This window comes from Ranitomeya variabilis, chromosome 5 (genome assembly GCF_051348905.1).
Source record: "Ranitomeya variabilis isolate aRanVar5 chromosome 5, aRanVar5.hap1, whole genome shotgun sequence".
Taxonomy (NCBI): domain Eukaryota; kingdom Metazoa; phylum Chordata; class Amphibia; order Anura; family Dendrobatidae; genus Ranitomeya; species Ranitomeya variabilis.
In genome coordinates, this window is record NC_135236.1 from 137,832,718 (window position 1) to 137,846,450 (window position 13,733).

Below are 13,733 nucleotides of genomic sequence, written 5' to 3' on the forward strand. Positions count from 1 at the left end.
TTAATAGTTACTGACCTGATATATCAGTCACCTGGCTATAATACGGAGCTTCAGGATTTTGTTAAAGATACTTGATGCAATTAGCTTTTTGTACTTTTAACCATTAACTGTGAAACCAAATTTCACTATTGATAAACAGATGACATTCTAAGGCTATGTGCACACTTTGCGGCGTGCTCTGCGGGTTCTCCCGCAGCGGAATTGATAAATCTGCAGGGCAAAACCACTGCGGTTATCCCTGCAGATTTACCGCGGTTTGTTTTGCGATTTCCGCTGCGGGATTACTCCTATACTATTGATGCTGCATATGGTTTATACTCACCCTCTGACGTCCCGATCTCCTCGGCGCTGCACACGGCGCTCCGGTTCCAAAGATGCTGTGCCGAGAAGGACCTTCGTGACGTCACGGTCATGTGACCGCGACGTCACCGCAGGTCCTGCTCGCACAGCAACTGAGACCGGGCGGCCGCGTGCAGCGCTGAGAGGTGAGTATAGCATCATTTTTTATTTTAATTCTTTTTTTTTACACTATTTATGCTTCCCAGGGCCTGGAGGAGAGTCTCCTCTCCTCCACCCCAGGTAGCAACCGCACATTATCCGCTTACTTCCCGCATCGTGGGCACAGCCCCATGCGAGAAGTAAGCGGAACAATGCATTTCTATGGGTGCAGAATCGCTGCGATTCTGCACAAAGAAGTGACATGCTGCGGGTTGTAAACCGCTGCGTTTCTGCACGTTTTTTCCCGCAGCATGTGCACTGCGGTTTGCAGTTTCCATAGGGTTTACATGTTAATGTAAACGCAATGGAAACTGCTGCGGGCCCGCAGCATCAAAATCGCCGCGGATCCGCGGTAAAAACCGCAAAGTGTGAACATGGCCTAAGGCTGCCGTCACACTATCAGTATTTGGTCCGTATTTTACATCAGCATTTGTAAGCCAAAACCAGGAGTGGAACAAATAGAGGAAAAGTATAATAGAAACATATGCACCACTTCTGCATTTATCACCCACTCCTGGTTTTGATGTAAAATACTGACCAAATACTGCTAGTGTGACGGCAGCCTAAGAGAAATCCTCCTAGGTCTTCCTGCTGTTGTGCTTTATGGAAACAGATCCTTGTGACATTGTGGAGATACCACCTTGCTGTTTACTTACGGGGATAATTATTTGTAAGAAATGCATAGAATTTCCTTTTTGGTGACCGTTCTGACACAAGATGGCCCAATGCCTCCTATCTATGTATAGTCGCATGTTGTACATTTGTGTAGCATGGTATTTATAGGAGCATGATGGATTAGGGTTGTCAGTACCTGTTTTCCAAATGGGCATTCATTTGGTTACAATTAACACAGGTGATTGTTGTCCCCCACAATATTTTTATGGCGAGTCTGTTAGCACAAAATGACTGTTCAAACCAAGCACGGGTGCACCCTAGGAATGGTCGAGCAGGTCAGTACATGATGCAGGTTTTCCAGCTATGTGCACACGTTCAGGATTTTTCATTAGAATCAGGTTTTGGCACAAAAAGGCAGTAAAACCTGATGCCTGCTTTTTTGGTGCGTTTTTTTTCCAGCGATTTTCACCACCCATTCATTTCTATAGGTAAAAAAATGCTTAAAGAAGTGACGTGTTCCATTGTAAAAAAAAAAAAACAACAAAAAGAAACATGCAAAGCACAATATACTGATTAAAAAAACAAAAACGAGCTGTGTGCATAAGATTTCTGCAATCTCATAGACTTTGCTGGTACTGTAAAATGCAGCTGAAAATTTTCATAAAAAAGCTGCAAAAAAACGCCCAGTGTGACCTTAGCCTTCGGGTGCTCAGATTGCTTGTGCTTCTTTTGGGCAGTCATTTTGTGCTGACCCTTTTAGATCTTGTTTACCATTGATCATGTCTAGTAAACACATACTAGGGGTTTTTCAGTTAAGACTGGGTGGGCTAAAAGATCTCGTCTTCTACTACCGGATCATCTCTATTCCCCCATATACTTTTCACTGTAATTTACTTCTTTCTTCTAAATCCCTGATATTTCAAGAATTTGTGTTTTTCTTTGTAAATGTCTCATTGGCTGCGCAAGTTGCTGATGTGCGGATTCAGATAAGAGGGGAATCTATTGTACCTGAATACAAAATGTTATTGTTCTCTGCGATACAAATCACCAGAAACCAAATTAGAGAATTTAAAGCGGCTGCGTTTAGCGAGAGAAAAAAAAATCACCTAGGGGCACAAAAAAAGCTAGCAGTTGTGTAATCCACACTGTCTGCCCTGAGTGCGAGCAATCTGGATAAAGCTGCTTTTGTAAACCATGCAGGGAAAAAAGTGTGTTTTTGTAGGAAGTTGGTAGGCTGCCCCAATGTGTGTTGTGCTAATGCATTGTATTAACACTTTCCCTGCCAGCGGGAACAATATAAGCCTTTCTTTTAGCCACTTTGCAGCCACTGAGGACTTGTTTTGATTCTGCAAATCAATTTGGTTCTGCGACTGCCAAACTTATTCTAGGCGGTATCTCCTCCACATACTGCACAAGTAATCCGCACCATGTCAACACACTGCTGATTTTCGCCAAACTCTTTGTTAAATTATGTGCACACAATGTTATTTTTTATTTTTTTGCGTTTTACAAAACGCTGAAAAAGAATGAACATATACACTGCAATGTCGGTAACGTGCTATGCATAAATTGTCTATTTGAGCTTCCTTTAAATGCTTCACACTCACTATATAGAAGAAATAAATAGAAAAAGAAAAAAAAAAAAGAAAAAAAAGACAGAAAAGACGTGTTTTTTTTTTTTTTTTCTGAAGTGTCTTCTGCTTGAAAAACGTGATTAGTATGCCAGCCTGCGCTACCCTAAGGCTATGTTTCCACGGTCAGGAAACATTCAGGATTTGCTGCGGATTGGACGCTGCGTACAGCCGCAGCGTCCAAATGTTACAGCATAGTGGAGGGGGTTTTATTAAATCCCGTGTCCACTATGCGTGCACGGACACCTCCGGGAGCTCTGTGTAACCGAACATGCGGCGCGTCTTTCCAGACCGCATCATATCTGTTTATCTTGCGGAGACGCTCCGTCTCCATAAGATAAATAACAGTCTATGAATACGATGCGGTGATTCCACATGTGTTCAATGAGCACATCCGGAATCACCGGGCATAAAACACGGGGCAGCGCTTTGGGCGAAGCGGGGTAGATGCTCAGAGGTTACACCTCATGGAAACATACCCTTATACAGAAAAACAACAACCTCTGTGAGACAAGCTCACTATAATGTAGCAACACTAATTTAGGATATTCACAGAAAACAATAATAAGCCTACTCCAAAATATGTGAATAAACCAGAAAAGAAACCAAAGTAATATATATAAAGTTTTACTGAATCATAATATTAAAAACATATAAAGTAGTGGAACCAGAGAACAGCAACAGACCCCATAGTACAGGGTCAATCATTAGTGGGAATACTGACCAAATAACATGCTTAAAGGGAACCTGTCACCACGTTTTTGCAAGATGGGATAAAAATAGCGTTAAATAGGGGCAGAGGTGGGCATTACATTAGTGTGTTTGTTATGCGTTTATTACCCACCTAAGTTGCCGAAATACCTTTGCAAAGTCTCCGTTTTCGCCTGTCAATCAGGCTGGTCTGGTCAAAAGGGCGTCTTGTCTTCCCCCAGATTTTGCGTAGTTTTCCGTTGGTGGCGTAGTGGTGTGCGCATGCCCAAGGTCCCGAATCCTCTGCCAGGGGATTTAAAAGAGCGCGCTGTTCGTTATTTCATTGGTGGTCGGTGGGCGCGGCCATCTTCCTTTGGCCGCGCGTGCGCAGAAGCGGCGCTCTGCTGGCCGCGGCTTCAGGAAAATGGCCGCGGGATGCCGCGCGTGCACAGATGGATATCGCGGCGGCCATTTTCCTGAAGCCGCGGCCAGCAGAGCGCCGCTTCTGCGCACGCGCGGCCAAAGGAAGATGGCCGCGCCCACCGATCACCAATGAAATAACGAACAGCGCGCTCTTTTAAATCCCCTGGAAGAGGATTCGGGACCTTGGGCATGCGCACACCACTACGCCACCAACGGAAAACTATGCAAAATCTGGGGGAAGACAAGACGCCCTTTTGACCAGACCAGCCTGATTGACAGGCGAAAACGGAGACTTTGCAAAGGTATTTCGGCAACTTAGGTGGGTAATAAACGCATAACAAACACACTAATGTAACGCCCACCTCTGCCCCTATTTAACGCTATTTTTATCCCATCTTCCAAAAATGTGGTGACAGGTTCCCTTTAAATATAATAAGGATCCCTTACAAGAAGACTAGGCCCCTTTCACACATCCGTTTTTTTGCTGTCAGTCACAATCCGTTGGCTCGATGGATCCGTCACAGATTGTGAAAAACTGATGCGACGGATCCGGCTAGGTGGGCAGGCTAAAGGATCCTAAAAAAAAATCAAAGCATGCTCCGTTAAAAACGTATCCGTCGCTGTCCGTTATTTCGACGTTACTTTGTCCGTCGTCTCCGGCTGCTGGACAAACAATTTTCTACGGATCCGGCAAATGACGGATGAAACGTGAGGCAATCCGTCGCTAATACAAGTCTGAGAAAAAAAACGGATCCGGGTGCATCAGTCTCCAGATTTGTTTTTTTCATAATTCGACGGATTGCGACTGATAGCAAAAAACTGATGTTTGAAAGGGGCCTTAGTGCAAAAAATCTAATAGACAAACATGTCTAGATGTAAAGTGCATAAAAAACATAAAGAGGAGGGATATAATAGAGTAATATGTACCAGTAGACGGTAACCCTTGGCTCCTTTAACTCCAACGTACGTTTTGACCTGTGGCTTTCTCAAGGAGTAATACAAAAAATATTTCCCACTCAAGTTATGTCCTCTGTAAACATGCCCTTATTATTCCTATCAGATAAATGTATGAATGTATGGCTTGTAAATAAATATTTAATTAGGAAAGTCGGGTAGGATAGGGTTGAAACCTGGCACCATAGGCCCTGATTAGAGGTACCTGAATAGCTATGACTAGAACCAGGCCATGTGTTCATTGGTCAGTCAGCTGGGGAAGCTGAGCAGTGTGGGTTGTTTTGGAGCTGGAGAGAGACGAGCCAGGATATCTTTGTCTCTCTGCAGCAAACTGCCACCATCACCGGTTGATATGGACGCTGGCTGTTTTGTGTTACCAAGCTGGGGCTGGCTCAGTTGTCTGAATGGCCAGAGTCTTAGAGGCTATGTGCACACGTTGCGGATTTGCCTCTGGAATTTTTTGTTCGGATTCTGCATCTCTTGGCAGAAAAAGCAGGTGCGAATTTGATGCGTTTTTTATGCGGATTTGCTGCGGATTTCATGCGTTTTTACTCCTGCGGATTTCTATAATGGAATGGGTACAAAAATGCTACAGATCCGCACAAAAGAAGTGACATGCTTCTTCTTTTAATCCGCAGCTTTTCCGTGCGGAATTTTCCTCACCATTAGGACAGCATTTTTTTTTTATTCATTGATTTACATTGTACTGTAAATCACTTGCAGATCGGCAGCGTTTCTGTACGGAAAAAAATGCTGTGGATCTGCAGGCAATTCGCACCGTGTGCACATAGCCTTATTGTTTAGTTAGTGCCTGGACAAGGCTAGGGATTTCATGGTTTTTCTCTCATTGCTGTTTAACCAGGGGGCGTGTTCTTTTTCTTCCTGAATTATGTCTCCTGCTTAAGATTGGTTAACATCATGCAGGGGAAGCAGTCACGGCCCCAGAACAGAGTCTCTAGTAACACCCCTTTAGGATTATCATAAATTATAACCTAAACTCCAAGACCATATCTCCACTACAGAGGTGACATATTAAAAAATAAAAGCTACTTTTTATCATGATATAGCCAGATTGAATGCTACAACTGGTGAAAGGGCCTCATTATTGGGTAGAAAACCCCATTATTATGCTATGTGTGCACTGGATCTTCATACATCATCTGGAATGTGGTGTAACTAGACCTCAAGTGTTACCTCTATAAATCAGTGGAGCCGCACATAATCTGCTGCAGATTGACACTTGCAAATCCGGACCGTAAAGCGACAGCAAATTTGCTGTGTCTGAACTCCTGCTTAGACAATGTTCACTCAATGCAATTGTTTTTTTTTTTTTGGCTGTAATATTTCTAAGTTGCTGTGTTTAAACAGGGATCCAAGAAGTATCGTTTCTCCTTGTGAAGAGTGACATGTTAAGCATGTCGAGGTGAGGAGACTTAAAGCCGCAATGCTCCTCTGGGAAATATGCAGATTGTCTCTTCAGAGAGGAAGAGGACTAGAACTCTAGTGCCACCTATTGGAAGTAGCAATCATTGACTGTTAGGACTGCTACTTCCAATGGGTGGCACTAGAGTTCTAGTCCTCTTCCTCTCTGAAGAGACAATTTGTGTTTAAACAATGATTTCAGAAAATTGCTGTAAGAGTGCAGCTTGATCGCATTGTGTGAACATGGTCTTAGAGTTGATTAGTAAATAGGTGAATGAGCCGTTATTCTTTTACTGTCTCCCAAATCCACGTAATAGGGCCCCTAAACTTGTTTTTAAGGATTGGTTGCTGTGAAATGTAAGTAGTTAATATAAATCTTGTGGCAGAGCTTCTAACCTTCTCTCCTTTCTCGTCAGTTTGCAGTAACAGCATGGACATCCGTAATGACGTCCAGGAGCTGAAGCAGTTAGAAGACTGCGTTGTGATTGAAGGCTACCTCCAGATTCTGCTCATCTCTACTGGCAAGGCTGAGGATTTCCGAAACATGCGGTTCCCCAAGCTTACTGTTATTACGGACTATCTTTTGCTTTTCCGTGTTTCTGGCCTGGAAAGCCTGAGTGACCTCTTTCCAAATCTGACAGTCATCCGTGGTCGCAAGCTCTTATATAATTATGCCTTAGTCATTTTTGAGATGACAGACCTGAAGGAGATTGGACTGTACAGCCTGAGGAACATTACTCGTGGTGCTATACGGATTGAGAAGAACTCCGACTTGTGTTACCTTTCTACAGTGGATTGGTCGCTGGTTCTGGAGGCAGTCTACAACAACTATATTGTCGGTAATAAGCCACCAAAGGAGTGTGGTGACATGTGTCCTGGGGTCATGGAGGATAGGCCACTTTGTACGAAGACGACCATTAACAATGACTACACGCACCGCTGCTGGTCAGCAGATCATTGCCAGAAAGGTAAGAGAAGAGACTTGGAACTACGTCTCATTTTCCTGTTGTATTGTCCTTTGGCAATCCAGAAGACTTGTGGTTACTAATGCTTTTACTTGAATGTTTTTTTTTTCCTGGATGTTTAAAGGAAACCTGTCAAGTTCAGATTCCTTATCTAGGTGAAAGCAGAGCACGATTGAGGTATTAAGTCAGGTCCATAACATATGTCTCCGGTAGCAGTCACGGGTGAAAGGAGGAAGCGATGTTATAATTGTACTTCGTCTGCTCCTTTGCAGTCATCAGGGCAGAGCAGCCCGTGCCCCCTGCTCTCCAGCCCGTGCCCCCTATTCTCCAGTTGTTTGACCTCCTGGTTATCGCATTCACAAGCTGAGAGGGACAGCAAGCAACTAAACGGTGGGCATGATTAGAGGTCGGACACGACTGCTCTGTGCTGCCTCCCTGATTGGAAAGAATCGGTATGTGCACACGTTGCGGATTTTGCTGCGGATCCGCAGCGGATTGGCTGCGGCGGATTCGTAGCAGTTTTCCCTGAGTTTACAGTACCATGTAAACCTATGGAAAACAAAATCCGCAGTGCACATGCTGCGGAAAATACAGCGCGGAAATGTAGCTTTGTTTTATTCCGCAGCATGTCAATTTTTTGTGCGAATTTCTCAGCGGTTTACATCTGCTCCATAATAGGAATCCGCAGGTGTAAAACCGCAGGTGGAATCCGCACAAAACCTGCCAAAAAGTGGTTATTCTGCAGGTAATCCGCAGTGCGGTTTACCTGCGGATTTACCAAAATTAGTCAGGAAAAATCCGCACCACTTTCCGCAACGTGTGCACTTGGCCTCAAGGTGCAGCCCTTGCACTGATGACCTCTACCAGTTACACACATGCTCTACATGCTAATTATCACCTCTAACAGGCTCTCCTTTTGCTTACATAGGGAATCTTGGGCCAACAGGGTCAGTTTTAAGCCCGTATTCACATAAGGCAGATATGTTTTTTGGGTGGAAAAGAACACCGCTTATTATGGCAAAGTGGAGGGTACTGTATTAAATCTTACACATTAGACTAAATCAGTGCAATAATTGACTTGCGGTGCAGATTTTAACTACTCCACACCATGTAATTTTGTGCTGTGGATTTTCTGTGCAGATTTCTCTCTTTACAGCGTATAGGGTAAAATCCATGACCGGACAGCAGGTAAAGCGTGGATTTCACATCACACCTGCAATGGACCTTCTAAGCTGCCGTTAAGTTTCCCATTGCTGCAGTTTTTGCAGTCAAAGCCAGAAATGGGTTCAAAAGTAATAAAAAATATAAAAGGATGTGTACATCTCAGAAAAAAACACGTTCCAGCTTCTTAGAAATAAAATTGCAGATTTATTGAAAAATTCTTAAAAAGTGCATGCTCCACGGATCTCACAATAGCCCCGGGAGGAAAGCGACGCGTTTCGACTGCAACCGCAGTCTTTATCCAAGCTGATCTATCCCAAAGCCCATATGGACATATATAGTACTATGCACCAATAAACAGGAAGTAACACAGCACATGATTAAAAGGTCCTGAAAGGCTATAGCAATTGTGCATACAAATGAACACATGGAAAAAAAAAACAAAAACAAATAAATCTCTTATAACACAATATAATATTGATTACTGGATTTTAGACAGATTTCAATAATGAAACATTATCTCATTTCTACGATTAAGCCGCCCGGAAAACGTGTGCCCAAAACAAAAATCCAATAAGCTTCCCGGGTTAATAACATTCTATGGATATCTCCACCCCGGTAAGGTTTTTTTACTTTCTCCAGACCAATACACGAAAAAATGAAGTATTCCGTGTGTGATGATCAATAAGTGTTTAGCCGCAGATGTGTACATCTCCTCTGCTGGGTCTGCTTTGGCGCAAAAATTTCATCAAAACCTACACGTGTGATTTTGGCAATGATAATGTTGTATTAAAAGGGGTTTTAAAAGTAAATCCTGATGGGCCCATGGTGGTGTAACAAAAATTAATACCGATCCTGCCATAATGGTGCAGCTCCTTCCCATTTGGTTCTTTGTCTCCTGGCATCATCATCCAGTGTGGATGTCATGTGACTGCTGCAGCTAATCAGTGGCCATGCTGCAGCTAATCGGTGGCTACGGTTCTCCTGCAGTTTTCACATTCTGTCCAAATCAGAAGAAAGCACTCTTCCTGTGAAGATGGAATGTAAAGGCTACAGCCTGTCAGAAGTTGCTGATTGGCTGCATCGCTCATGTGACTCCACACATACTCCAGAACAGATTACAATGCCTGGAGACTGCAGGGGGCAAAGTAGCAAATGTGAAGGAGCGGGCGCCATTACACTAGGCAAGTATAGGATTTATATATATATCTATCTTGTACTGTCCTGAGCCCATTGAGGTTAACTTTCTAAAGCAGTGGACAGCCCCTTTAAGTCCCCATGCTGCAGTGTATTACTGCTATGGTTTGTCTATCCACTGTAGCTGTGACTACCGCCATTCCCTCCATCATCGTTCTGCTGACCTGGCGGGATACCTCCATGACGATGCAGAGGTGCGGATGAGAATGGCGCGGCTCCTCTGCTGTTTACACTTCTTCTAGATCTTCTGGGATCCAATGCTAATAAAATGTATGTTGAATGAGCAGAAAGCATGGCAGAGATCAGCGCCTCCCAGACACGGGGAGCTTTTCCAGGACCTGCAGCCAGTGGCTAATTAGTCAGTTTTCTGTCTCCGCTGCCAGCATTTGTTGTTGATTAAATTGTGCAGTATATTAGCAATGAATGAATTTTCTCCCTCCTCTATCTCTGCTCTTAAAACAGTGTGTTTCTCTGCCAAACGTTTCTTAGAATCTAATTTTTTTTTTTTTTTTATTGTGGCTGCAGGGAAATATTTAATTAGCCACCCGGAAAGGGGGGCTCCATATCTGCTCTGTCTCATCGTCCCTGAACTTCCTGGTCTCAAGTTCTGGAACTAAGCCACAATTTCGGGGGCTGTGTATTGTTTAGTTTCTTGCCACCTTCTCGTTGCATGAGTGATGGCTCGGGTTTATTTATTATTACTATAGTGAAGTGAAAGCTGCTTGGGATGTCTGTGTTTCTGCTCCCCCACCGAGATGTCTTGGGATGTTTCTAATGCTGTTCCTGTTGGACATATACGTTTGACAGCTGTGAGAAAACCCATTAAAGTTGCTACATCTTCCCCATTGCAAAACAAGGAGAAACGGAGTCAGAATATACAAAAAAAGTAAAGATTTTACTAATGTTACAAGAAATTCCAGAAAAATACATAAATAATATTAGATTTGCATGGGTACAATATGGTTCCACCTTTTTGGGTAAAGGTACCGTCACACTAAACGATATCGCTAGCGATCCGTGACGTTGCAGCGTCCTCGCTAGCGATATCGTTTAGTTTGACACGCAGCAGCGATCAGGATCCTGCTGTGATGTCGCTGGTCGCTGAATAAAGTCCAGAACTTTATTTGGTCGTCCGATCGCTGTGTATCGTTGTGTTAGACACCAAAAGCAACGATACCAGCGATGTTTTACACTGGTAACCAGGGTAAACATCGGGTTACTAAGCGCAGGGCCGCGCTTAGTAACCCGATGTTTACCCTGGTTACCAGCGTAAAAGTAAAAAAAACAAACAGTACATACTCACCTGCGCGTCCCCCAGCCTCTGCTTCCTGACACTGACTGAGCTCCGGCCCTAAAGTGAAAGTGAAAGCACAGCGGTGACGTCACCACTCTGCTGTTAGGGCCGGAGCTCAGTCAGTGTCAGGAAGCAGAGGCTGGGGGACGCGCAGGTGAGCATGTACTGTTTGTTTTTTTTACTTTTACGCTGGTAACCAGGGTAAACATCGGGTTACTAAGCGCGGCCCTGCGCTTAGCAACCCGATGTTTACCCTGGTTACCCGGGGACCTCGGCATCGTTGGTCGCTGGAGAGCGGTCTGTGTGACAGCTCTCCAGCGATCAAACAGCGACGCTGCAGCGATCGGCATCGTTGTCGCTATCGCTGCAGCGTCGCTTAATGTGACGGTACCTTAAGGAGGCGTTTGATATCACCCCTCCTAATGCCACACTGGACATGTTGAATGCCTCTGACCGAGAAGGACGTAGGGTTACATTTGTCTGTACATATTACATTGTCTGTTACACATGTTTGTACATAATGTCCTCCATTGGATTGTTTTCCTACTATTATTATTATGCACAGAGCACTATCTGAACTTGAGAGTATCGGCTGATACATCAATCTTGTTGCTCCCATAGTGTCACTTTTTTCCTGACCAATTCTCCGGCCTTTTTGTTCACCTATGGATCAAACCATATTGTACCCATACAAATGTAATATTTGTATATTTTTCTCAAATTTTTTTGTTAAATTAATCTTTACTTTTTTTTAGTATTTTTTGACTCACTTTCTCCTTGGTTTTCATGTTGTTGTGAGTCATATACTATGTGGGTACATTAATATTTTGGAACTGGTGTTCCTGTTTAAATTTTCCCCATTGCGTTGGGTGTTTGCTGTGTTTTTGGTAACTTAAGGCACTGATGGCAGATGTCACCGGACAGGAATGATCTGCTGTGTAAATATCACGGTCTGCCGCCGTCATTGACTTTGTGTTGTGTTTGTGTGATAATCTGGCCATACATACAAGCCAAGATCCTGAAGACCGTCTGTGTATTGGGCTGGATCATCTGGGTGTACCTGTCACCTGCACACCAAACCATTGGGAACATGTCCCAATAATTGCCCTACCAAGGGTTCATTTTTGCCACAATATTGAGCCGGAGGACCAACAATTTTGTAATATTTCATTATTAAAATCTTGAATAGCTTTGTGTATTACGGGCTTTATTTCCAGGAGTGCTTATGAATTTCTGAAGGTATTGGGGATTTTACAGTATGAGTTTCATTGCCTCTTGAGCACTGAGTGATACTGGGGCACTGCAAGTCCCAGATATGCTAAGATAGAAATGTCAATCTACAACCATTAGTAGTGAAATGACAATAACAACAATTAGGTGGGTGCATGGGAAGGATGGCACAACCCTGGTTACACAAAGGTACAGAAGACTTGCTGGGTGGATGATGAGGTAAAATTGCTATGGGGGAATGCCCAAAAGAACTTTTCACCCCTGAGATCCCCTACTCAAGTGGCACACAGACAGATATAAGGACCCCTGTGCAGGGATAATATATGGGCTCTTTGCTGTCCAATTCATCAAAATGCACAATTCCACCTACTGTGGAGGTGGCCCCCATATCTCTCGGGCCCCTGTGCAGCTGCCCAGGTTACACCAATGATATGTCCGTCTCTGCCCTACTCCCTTGTCCCGCTCCAAGAAGCTTGGTGTGGTGGAGGGGTAAGCATCCTGTTATTTCACACTGGCTTTACTCACAGAGCGAGCATCTACTGTATGAATTTACAAGCTCTTTCCACTGTGTATTTTTCTGAAAATCTGCAACAAAGTCCTCATGTTACCTGCATGCAATGTAGATTATTTATAATTTGTCACTTATTTTTGACCCAAAATGTCCAAAATCCATGTAAATTCTGACACGTGTGAACTAGGGCTGTGGAGTCGGTATAAAATGGACAGACTCCTAAAATGTATAATAAATTGGGTTCAGTAGTTCAGGGCAGGATGTGCTGTAAATGTTTTCATAATAATTTGGAAAAGTTGTGAAATCTTCTATTTATGTCTGTTCTGTTCCTGATCTAAGGATCTCGGCTTTTAGTTGCGATGAATCTGTGCTGCACTTTATGCACATGCTCAGTAGTGACCAGGGCTGTGGGGTCGTAGATGAGATGAATCTGTGCTGCACTTTATGTACATGCTCAGTAGTGACCAGTGCTGAGGGGTCGTAGATGAGATGAATCTGTGCTCCACTTTATGCTTAGCACAGCACTTAGCACTTTATGGTTAGCACAGCAGCCTTGCAGCGCTGGAGTCCTGGGTTCAAGCCCCACTAAGGACAACATCTGCAAAGAGTTTGTATGTTCTCTCCGTGTTTGCGTGGGTTTCCTCTGGGTACTCCGGTTTCCTCCCACATTCCAAAGACATACTGATAGGGAATTTAGATTGTGAGCCCCATTAGGGACAGCGATGATGTGTGCAAACTGTAAAGCGCTGCGGAATATGTTAGTGCTATATAAAAAATAAAGATTATTATTATTATTATGCACATGCTCAGTAGTGACCAGTGCTGAGGGGTCGTAGATGAGATGAATCTGTGCTGCACTTTATGCACATGCTCAGTAGTGACCAGGGCTGTGGGGTCACAGTTGGTGAGATTGGGGAGTTGGAGGTTTGGTTCAGCCCTGGTGTGAACTGTGCCTTTTTTTAAAGACGTTTTCTGCTACGGTGACATTTATGACCTATTGTTATAAATGCTAGGAAGCCTGACTAAATTGTGATTATGTGGCCGCACCTTACTTATTAACAGTACATTACTGCCCTCCCCATATTTTAATGGCTCCTGTGAAGTGAGGGTAGTATAGTGCTCATGCTATAGGGACATGAGTT

At 43.8% G+C, this 13,733-nt stretch overlaps 1 protein-coding gene across 2 annotated transcripts in view; it reads left to right on the top strand.

Moving 5' to 3' along the window:
- The window catches only part of IGF1R (insulin like growth factor 1 receptor), a 207,963-nt gene that overhangs the window by 15,897 nt on the left and 178,333 nt on the right, over positions 1 to 13,733 (top strand). For both annotated transcript variants that reach the window (XM_077263390.1, XM_077263391.1), the window contains exon 2: positions 6,650 to 7,201. In XM_077263390.1, the coding sequence (XP_077119505.1) occupies positions 6,650 to 7,201 (552 nt within the window). The remainder of the gene's footprint in view (positions 1 to 6,649; positions 7,202 to 13,733) is intronic.